This window comes from Pituophis catenifer, unplaced genomic scaffold, assembly GCF_029215685.1.
Source record: "Pituophis catenifer annectens isolate HBS135680 unplaced genomic scaffold, rPitCat1.0.hap2 SCAF_1, whole genome shotgun sequence".
NCBI lineage: Eukaryota > Metazoa > Chordata > Lepidosauria > Squamata > Colubridae > Pituophis > Pituophis catenifer.
Genome location: NW_027256881.1, coordinates 352,355,822 through 352,366,282, shown reverse-complemented (window position 1 = coordinate 352,366,282; position 10,461 = coordinate 352,355,822). Strand labels below are relative to the sequence as shown.

The 10,461-nt window shown below is 39.0% G+C and overlaps 1 protein-coding gene across 1 annotated transcript; it reads right to left on the bottom strand.

Moving 5' to 3' along the window:
* Nucleotides 1–776: 776 nt before the first annotated feature.
* Nucleotides 777–6,884, bottom strand: LOC139313319 (vomeronasal type-2 receptor 26-like). The gene is made up of 5 exons (XM_070938880.1): nucleotides 6,621–6,884; nucleotides 5,918–6,148; nucleotides 2,956–3,174; nucleotides 2,382–2,511; nucleotides 777–1,681 (listed from the first exon to the last, which is right to left on the bottom strand). Exons 1-5 carry the CDS (start codon nucleotides 6,882–6,884, stop codon nucleotides 777–779), a joined length of 1,749 nt encoding a protein of 582 aa, XP_070794981.1.
* Between the last annotated feature and the right edge of the window lie 3,577 nt (nucleotides 6,885–10,461).

Here is a 10,461-nt window from a genome sequence, read left to right as displayed (position 1 = left end):
GTTTCAGGAACAAAAAGGGTGAACTTGATGCATTGAAAGGAAGGGGAGAATATAAACAGAATAAAAATATAGAATGCCACATATACAGTGTGTCTTTATGTGTTTGCAATTCCAAAATCAGGCCCCGTAGATCCTTTGTTATGTAAATTACATGAGAAATTTTATAAGGGGAATGATTTTTGGAATACAGTGTATATGAGAAAATAAAATACAAAATAAAATAATTTTGATTTTCTCTTGCTGAAATAGACAAAATATAAATGTTTTGTTTGCTAACATTCAGTGAAGATCTCAGGTAGTTCTACCTTTCCCTTTCCACCAACTTGTATCCCATCTTCATTCATTCATTCATTCATTCATTCATTCATTCATTCATTCATTCATTCACTCATTCATTCCAGTGTCTTATTCAGAACATACTTAGGGAACAAGCTTATCAACATGGATAATGAACACAACCAGCAAAATTTTAAAGACTCTTTGGATTAAAATAAATAAAGTGAGGAACTGTCCTGTTGGGAGCTAATATCCACATGAGATTTCATACAAAATTTTACTTCTATCTTGATTACTGGGGTCTCACTGGATACAACAAGAAAGAATGAAGAATAAAAAGTTTGGTGATTGTTCCTGATCAAAAATATTTTGTGATTAGTCACATAAAGTTATTTACAATTATTTAATGGACAACATTTCCTTGCATTTCATGATTTATTTTAGAAATCAGATTGAATACAAAAATATCCCAAAATCACAGTGCCCAATCTCCAGCTAAATCAGAAATTCTTCTGCCTCATGATATTCTCTTTACAATTCAAATGGGGCCTCAATAGGATAATGAAGCATTTGGGGAAAAAGATACAAGCCAAGAGACCAGCCCCAGAGGCCAAGATGGAGAAGATCTCCACGGCCACCATGAACTTCCCTTTGGTGCTCAGGTAGGTGGGGAGGAAGCTGATCCAAACACTGCAAAAGACCAGCATGCTGAAAGTAATGAACTTCGCTTCGTTAAAGCTATCAGGCAATTTTCTGGCCAGAAAGGCCACTGTGAAACTTATAAGGGCCAGAAATCCCAGATAGGCAAGGACAGCATAAAACATTGAAATTGAACCTTCCTTACATTCTATGATGGTCTCTCTGACCAAGGAATGGAAATCCATGTTGAGAAATGGGGGAGAAGTTGCCAGCCATGTGACACACAAAACTGCTTGGATCAGGGGACAGCCTAAGACAATGGAGTAGGTCAGTGGTTTTCCTAAGCATTTCCTTGTCCGGTTTCCTGGCTTGGTGGCCATGAAGGCCAGAACCACCAAGACAGTTTTTGCCAAGACAGAGGAAACTGCAAGGGAAAAGAGAATGGCAAAGGCAGTTTGTCGAAAGAGACAAGTGAACTTCCTGGGTCGACCGATGAAGAAGAAGGAGCAGAGGAAGCAGAGCAGGAGGGAGACCAGGAGGATGTAGGTGAGATCTCGGTTGTTGGCCTTGACAATTGGTGTGTCATGATGCTTATGGAAAATCACCAGGATAGCAGTTGTGATCAGAGAAAAGAAAAGAGCTAAAGAAGTTAAAGCGTATCCCAGGGGGTCTTGATAGGCAAGGAAGTGGATCTTCTTGTCAATGCAGTAGACCTTATCCTTGTTGGGGTATTGATCTTCCGGGCAAGGATCACATTGGGCTGCATCTGAAATGAAGAGTCTTAATGTAAGGATTTAAGAGTCATCTGTAATTAGCATTATCCCACCCTCAGGGGTAACATGAGTGTCCCCTTTATGCTATGGTCAACCCCCAAAGGAAGTGATGGAATGACCTACTGTGCATTTCATGGTGGATCAAACAAAGGCTAAGCCTCATTCTATATTAATGATGCTATGTTAGTTTAGTCAGAGACATGGATCTATTCATCCCCAGCTGGCCTGGTCAATTTGCTGTGGAAAAAAGGCTCTGTCTATTCACTGGACACTTGCATGACTATAGTAAACCACTTCATACTGGAACTGCAAAAAGACTGATATATCTATCAGCCAGAAATCTTGCTCTCTTTTTTGTGTTGGTGTGTCCATTACGTTATCGTGTGTGCTGAGAATGTCCACAATGCAAGAGAGGAAGACATAAAAAGGTGCATTGAATATCACGGGAGGGAATGCTCTCTTTTATTGATCCAAAGTGATTTATAGAGAAATTAGTTACAACGAGATGGATATAGAATTGGGCACCAAGAATTCTGAAAAGGGAAAGGAGTGATTTACAGGGAAAATCTCTGTATCCTGAAATTTTGAAGCCTATCAATTCTATGAACAATGATAAAAAGAAATCCATATTTTGAGTCACGGAATGGTTCACTGATTCTGGAAGGTCTATATTTGAAGGTCTATATGCTCTACCTGTCAGATCAGAAATGCTCCCATCTGAACAAGGGGTACAGAGGTAGCAGCAAACCTGTTCAGCCTCTGGGACACTTTTCCTCTCTCCTGCCTGGCACCTCTTCATACCACACCTGGCAAATGGCACCTTCTAAAAAGAAAAGAGAAATGCTTGAGATGACCAAAAAACCCGGACATGCTTCATTTATCCATTTCCACATCACATGTCCATCTTCAGATATGGTTCACCAGGATCTATCAGAAATCCGGAACAGCTCCTGGGGGATTCAGTTCAGTGACACTATACAGTATCAGTGCATATTATTAAATTTAAGAAAATACATTGCAATGAGCCTTAATTATTGTGTTTGAGTCCTATGTTGGTATCCTACAATGGAAATGGTCCTGATAAATCACAGTTGCCTGCTCTAATGGCCAACTGGATTATACAAACTTCTTCCCAATCATGACACAAATCATACCCCAGATGTCTTACATGCAAAGCACATTTTCACCAAATGTTATGCTTTCCTGTTTTCTGATTCAATAGTACTATTTTCTGCATTCCCAGGAGACAATGAATCTTCCAGCTCACCTTTGTAGGCCAGACAATTGCACCAGAGTGAATGGTGACATCCTGACCTGGGGGAGCCCCAGGATTTATTTGCCCAACTCTCAGAAGGACAATTGATCGATTGGGGAGGCGAACCCAATTGAGAAGGTCATAACGAGCAGATCCCAATCCTTTTTCTGAAAAGGAGACTTCCTCTCCAACACCATTGTTGAACTGGACATTCATCAAGTAAGGAAGAAGCTGAAACAAAAGAGATCTTCAAACATTGGAGTAATTGGTTGAAAGCCACACATGAGACATCATGGCTTCTACTACTGGAGGTTTCAAAGAAGAGATTGGATAACCAGAGGTATGAAAAACTGGTCGGCAACCTTAAACACTCAAAGAGCCATTTGGACCCATTTCCCACAGAAAAGAAAACACCGGGAGCCACAAAACCCTTTTGACATCTAAAATGAAGATAAACACTGCATACATCACTTTTTACCTTTATGCTAGGCATAAAAAAAAAAAAAACTATAGCGTGCTGCATTTATGAAATCAATGACTTGCTACAGAGAAAACACATTTTTATTTCTGCATGCAACAAAAACATTTTGAACTCCGAAAAAAAAGATGGACCAAAAAGCTCAATAAATCACGTGCACAGGTGTCACACTTTTTTTTTATTAATCATATTTCTATGCCGCCCACTCTCCAAGGACTCTGGGCAGCTTACACCAAAGACAGTATACTAAATAGCATATTGCCCCCAACAATCTGGGTCCTCATTTTACCCACCTCGGAAGGATGGAAGGCTGAGTCAACCTTGAGTCAACCTTGAGCCGGTGAGATTTGATCCGCTGATCTGCTGAACTAGCAGTCAGCTGAAGTAGCTGCAGTACTGCACCCTAACCACTGCACCACCTCGGGTCAACTACATTCGTGGTTGTGACACATATTTTGAGCGACAGGGAGCTGCAGCAGAGGGATGAAAGAGCCACATGCGGCTCCATAGCCGCAGGTATAGGGTTTCCTACTTGAGCAGGAAGTTGGAATGAAAATCTCCAAGGTTCTTTCCAACTCTGTTATTCTGTTATGACCCTCATTTTAGGAGATAAGAATATGTTTAACAAGATATAGGGCAGTGTTCCCTTGGTGGCGATCTGAGCAATCAGGAGTAACACTAAACACTGAGCTATTTCCTCAGCACTACAAAGTTCCCCTTTATCATTGGGCATTTGTATCATGGCTTATTGAACTCTAGTTTTACCAGAGTGATATCTACATACAAAGATTTTAATGCCACACTTGAAATTTCCTTGTATGAGTTTCCTTCTGTGATACCTGTCTACATATATTTTAAAATTTGTATTTTAAATGCAATGGAACAATTGAATAATTTCTTTCAAAACAATGTAGAACTGGACTGAGTCTCTCTATGTGATAGAAAAAAGACTAGAATGCAAAAACCAGGTCTGATTAAGTGGGTCCATGTGGAAGTGGCTTGTCACATCACTGTGCAGAAATGTCTAACAATTAGGTTTTGATTCAGAAAAGTCTGATGATTTTTAGATCAGGAACAGGTTGGATTCATACTATATACTGAGAGAAACTGAAATGGTTCTGGAAATTTGCCCCCAGGACTTCAATTGCCTCTTTGAAGCATCTTGTACCAACACACCCAGATTGTCATCTTGTTCTGGGGTGACACCTCCTCCATGAAACTCAGGCAACCTTTGAAGACCTTTCAGGATATTGTATGAAGATATTTCCTCTGTAGATCTTAGACACAACTGGTTTAAAATTCTTGTTTCTCCCCCACCCCTACCTATTTTCAACCAATTATACTAAACTCAGATTTTCTTTCTTTCTTTTTTTTTTTAAATAAATTTTATTAGAGCATCAAAAAGAAAAATCAAAAACAAATATATAATAATTTTTCTATCACAGTGTAACATTGCCAAAATATCCATATATATATATACATCCATAATCAGAGAGTAAAAATAGAAAATATTTAGAGATTCTTGTATACAAATTTATCTTTCCAATACTTATTGATTACCATAAATATACAATCATCTATAATTATAAACCAACATTATCCTTTGTCTCCCTCCCATCGTTTCTGGGTCCAATCATACTACATATTCCAACTACCATAAAAATCTGAATCTCTTTTACCCTTGATCAGTATTGTAAGTCTGTCGGACTCTGCACATTCCATGATTTTATAAACTCAACCCTAAACTCAGTTTTTCTTTCATTTATTGTTGTAATTTGTTCTGAAGTACACCGATATAGTAGCATACAGATATTTCATGAATATTTCAGGTAATACAGATGGGAAGTTTCCACTCTAAGATCTATGGACTGATTAAAAAGTGACACAGATTACCTGCCAGGATTGAACAATTGATATTCTCTTTCCAAGTCTCATCAGGGCCAGTCGGGATCCAGATCCATGCATAGCATGTAACGCATTTGCCAGAGCATAAACGACATTGTAGACATTGTAACTTTCACCTGTCATCTTTGTTTGAAACATGTAGGTGGGCAGATTCCGTAAATTCTCTTTTCCTGTACAGTATTTTTTCCATTTTATAAAATAGTGACCTGGTTTGTGGAACTCACAGTCAAAGACCTTTTCCCACCACAATGGGAGGATCATATCTCCTTGAGGGTTCAAAGGGTCTAAAGAGAAGAGGAAATTGCTGAATTCGGAGATATTTCTGCTGTGGTCCCTAAAATGCAGAGACCCATGCAAATGCTTTAAAGCTTTCCATCTGTCATGAAGATGGCTTGCATATGGCTTCCAATACGTAGTAAGGATCCAAACTTTTGGACATGGTCTTTGACCAATTAAATAATAGTTCAGAGTCAAAAGAAACATTTCAAAAGTGTCAGGTTCTGCAAAGGAAAGAATAACTTCAACATTAGCCCATATCTTCGAATGTAAAGTGAATTTGAACACTTCTGCACGAGAAAAATCATGTTTCACCATTTGAGTGAAAGCCAGGCAGATCTCCTTCTCCATGAGCATGGGCCTCAGAGTTGAGAGGAAACGTTCTCCGTTCTCATTTTCAGAGACAATAAGCCCAACCCAGTTCCACTGGAAATACAGGAGCATCCGGACTAAACCCACATATTGAGGAAATTCCTTGGGATTAATCCGGAAGGAGGAAGGATAAACTCTTCGGTCTCCCTGAATGAACTCAAAGCCAATGCTGAGCTGAAAAAAGTGAGAATTTTCTTTAAAAGACAGAAGTAAAGATTGGTGGTGACTTTAGGGGTCCCCATAGTGTATTTTACCAACTCCGAGATGAGTCGATTTGAGAGATACTGGCAAGCTTTTTCCTTTCTTAGGAAGAGTCACCAATTAACATATTTTCCCTGCTTGTGACATGTCAGAATCCAAGGAAACAAACCATAAATCTGGTACAGGGAATAAACTGCAGTGAAAGAGCAGCTACATTTCTATGAATAATATTTAGGAAGGAATTTGTCTTGAAATATTATGTATTATCTTAAGGGCTTTATAAAATATCTTGACACCTAAAATATAAAATGTATGCAACTGTAGCACCAATTCAATTAAGTCATATGGTATTCATGTTCAGCCTCCTTTTGGTGTCATCTTGGATTTCTGTGTTTGATTCTGTAGCTTGTCTACTCCATAACTGTATCTGAAGAAGCCACCTTACCTGTGGGACTTTGAGGATGCTGAAGATGGAGGCCATCGGCATTGAGAATTTTGGGTTGTCACCTCCAATGACAGAGAAGAGAGTGTCCCGCTGATCACATTTATAGCCTGGAACCATTTGGTCACGTGTGGAGAGCAGAAAGAGGCTGATCAAAGAAACTCTCTTGTTCCAATTGGCATTGTCATACATGTTGAAGCCCAGGGTGATGTTGGGGAGGAGAACCAGATCCTTGTTGATCTCTCTCACTGCAAACACCAGGGCCATGAACAGCTGGTAGTTGTTAGGTGTGGGTCTATAGTGAGAGAAACATTGTGAAATGTTACACCTAAGCTCGTGTGTGATGTCTTCTCTCTTTGTGGGTTTTCCTTGGGGCAGGAAGTCCCAAATATCAATGGGGTTGGGTTTTTTTAAGATGTATAAAACATGCACTGTTTTATATCCATCTATCATCCCCCACTCCTTCACTTTGCTTCAGTGGTTGCAATCCTGCCCTATTGTAGTTCTAGTAACCTAATCAATTTTGTTCTTTTTGGAGCAGCTTCTTCACATCTGGCAACCATTGCAGATCACAAGACTCCAGTGGGAAACAGCAAATATTTATTGAAGGGCATTATTCCAATTTAAATTTTTTATTAATTTATCCAAGTATAATTTTTTTAAAAAATGTGAAAAACTAAAAAAAGGGGAAAGGAAAAAAGAGATATAAGGTAAAGGGGGAGAAGAAAAGAAAAAGGCTTCTGACTCTTTGTAGCACTGTAGAAAATAACAACATTACAACCACAACTTTTTGTTTTGACACAACAGTGAGGGCCATATTACATAAGCGCTGCTGATTCCAAATCTTGTGTTTTTGGCAGTACCCCACATTGGAAAACTGTTGCTCGTTTCCTTGAGTCTTCCATCACCACTTTCTGTCCAAATTCACATTGTAAGTCAACTTCTTCATTAGGCTAGTAAAATTCCTAAGCTGTTGTCCCTCCTCACTCATCATTGTCTTGATGAAGAGTTTTGGAAAGAAAAACTATCTTACTTAATAAGTCTTTAATCAGTTTTATTGAGAAAAGCACAAATGTTTGAACTCCAGCAGGAAATTGAAATATCATAAGAAGAAATATTTCTGAGCAATCACCCAGATATTTGTCCTTCAGATAAAACTTACAAATATGAGAGAGACAACAGATATGGGTCTTTGTTAAAGTATAAGTAAAGTTCCCAGTAGAGTCCCAAGTGCAAATTCCCACCAATAATGAGATCACCAGGCCTGTAATAATTTTCCTGGATCTTGTAAGGTTGGGGCAACACACAAAGAGTTTGCATCCCCTTAGCAATAATTGGAGGCAGGAGCCAGAAGAGCAGCAGGAGGAGAGGCATCCCAGTCATTCTTATCACCTTCCTTCCTAGATCAGAAATCAAGTTTGTGCAGAAGCTGAATTGCAGGCATCACTTTAAATTTTACCAGAGCTTTAACAGGATAAACACAGGAGATGCCACCTGGATAGCTTCAGGACAAATATATCAAATATGCTTTCTCTTACCTTTGTTTGGGCTGTGGCAAGGCAAGCTGAAGTGGCCTGTTCTGCCCCCAGCTGGAGAACTCCAAGCATATTTTTTAAAGCAGGTTTTCTCTCGGAAGATTTTTGTATCTTAAAATCCACTGGGGATACATCAACAATTACTATTCTTCTGATAATTACAGGGGAAAGCAATTGTCCCACCCACTTATCACTCCATTTTTTTTTTTGTGCTCCAGAAAGGGAAAAACATTTATGTGTGTCTCTTGTTGCTAATCCACAGAGCAGGTGGACTTCAGAGTCAAGGGGAACTTTGGCATTTGACCTACCTGAAAATGAACACCTGCACACAAGGAGGAGTTTGGCCTGTTCCATAGTGTATTCAGGTAGTATGAGTGCTAATGGGTCATGGTGCCACATGGTGAGTAATCAAACTAATGTTTGGATGGAAAAGCTGGTTTATCTATCCCCACATGGCAGGGGAAGTAAAGTTAATTCCCAACTCCTCACATAGTTCTTAACAAGAAGCAGGAAGGTTTCTTTATCTTTCTTTTATCTTTTATTTGATTTGTATACCGCCCTACTCCCGAAGGACTCAGGGCGGTGAACAGCCAATAATAAAATACATAAATACACAAAATTTAAAAACCCGATAAAATCAAATTAAACTTTTTGGCCCAGACAAATTAAAATACCCCAATAATTTAAAAACAGATTAAAATTTACATATTTAAAAAGGGAAGAGATCAGGCCAAGCCCGCTTGATGGAACAAAAAGGTCTTCACAGCACGGCGGAAGGAGCGCAGATCCGGGATCCTCCGTATCTCCGGGGGGAGCTCATTCCAGATGGTAGGTGCCCCCACAGAGAAGGCTCTCCCCCTAGGGACTTAGTTAAACTCTACAGGAGTGTTATCTCCTGTAAAAAAGTAGTTAGAGTCAGAAATGTTTGTCTGGTGCATTTTTCTTGTGAAGTGGGCATTCTTCATTGTTGACTGTTGTGGGAAAGATGCCACCACTCATCATAAACCTCTTGACCAGGTGGTTTAACAAGAATAGATGCACAGTGTGTAATCAAACAGCAAATAATCAAGTGTTTATTAAACGGGAGGTGCTGGAAGGACTCCGTCCAAATATTTAGAGATCCCACCCAACTAAAGGAAACGGTCATATTTATACATTTAAGAAAGGCAGTGGAGAAGAAGCATGCATATTCTTTGGTCAGGGAATTTGACTTACTGTAAGTAAGGGATTTCAACTTACTTCTTTTGCCAGTTTTCCTTCAGAAACCCAAAGTGAGGAATAAAACAATAAAAAGTTGGGCTGGGAAAAAATCATCTCCCATAAATCAAGAGGTGGAAGCAAAATGCCAGACACCAAAAGTTTTTTAAAAAATCAACTGCATATCCATGGGACTATTGTACTAAGATAAGAGCCTGTGGCATTATGTCTCTATATCTCAGTTTGATTTAATTGATTGCACAAAACAGAGAACTGATTTTTTTTTTTGCCACATAAGAGATACACAATTTCAGTGGCCTCTATCTCCAAACAGAGATGCAGTAAGGTTAGTCTCCCCTGAGCTTCAGGAAAGTGAAAAGAGGTCTACATTAAGTACATGAGGGGCTTTTGGAAAAGGATGGGCTGCACCTCACAAGAACCGGGCAAAATGTATTCAGAAAGCAACTGCCTCAATTGATCAGGAGGTCTCTAAACTAAAAATGAAATGGAAGATGATAATTTTTTAGGATCTTTAGGACTTAATTCCATGCACAAACTCCAAGACACCCAATCATACAATGAGGTAGAAAGTGATGAGAAGGAAGTAAAACCCTGGTATAAAATAGGAGACACAGGAAGCATAGGCAGGATCAGCCATAAAGGACTCAAATACTTATATTCTAATGCTCAAAGTTTCAGGAACAAACAGGGTGAACATCAGTAGTAAAGAACTGGTAGTAAAACCGGCAAGAGGCTCCACCCACTGACCCGGATGTTGTTAGAAAGCTTCTGTGCATGTGCATGGTTCCATTGCGAACCGGTAGTAAAGATAAGTAGAACCCACCCCTGGTGAACATGATGTATTCAAAGGAAGGGGAGAATATACACAGAATAGAAATATAGAATGCCACATATACAGTGTGTCTTTATGTGTATGCATGTCTCGGTGTGCAATTCCAAAGTCCAAAGATAATTTGTTATGTAAATTACATGACAAAATTTATAAGGGGAGTGATTTTTGAAAAACAGTGTGTACAAGAAAATAAAATACAAAATAAAATAATTTTGATTTTCTCTTGCTGAAATAGGCAAAATATAAATGTTTTGTTTTC

Coding starts and splice junctions, on each gene's coding strand:
- LOC139313319 (XM_070938880.1), bottom strand. CDS start 6,884: ATGGCCCTGGTGTTTGCAGTGAGAGAGATCAACAAGGATCTGGTTCTC. Junction 6,149..6,620: donor GCATCCTCAAAGTCCCACAG/GTAAGGTGGCTT, acceptor CACTTTTTTCAG/CTCAGCATTGGCTTTGAGTT. Junction 2,512..2,955: donor CAATTGTCTGGCCTACAAAG/GTGAGCTGGAAG, acceptor TTTTCTTTTTAG/AAGGTGCCATTTGCCAGGTG.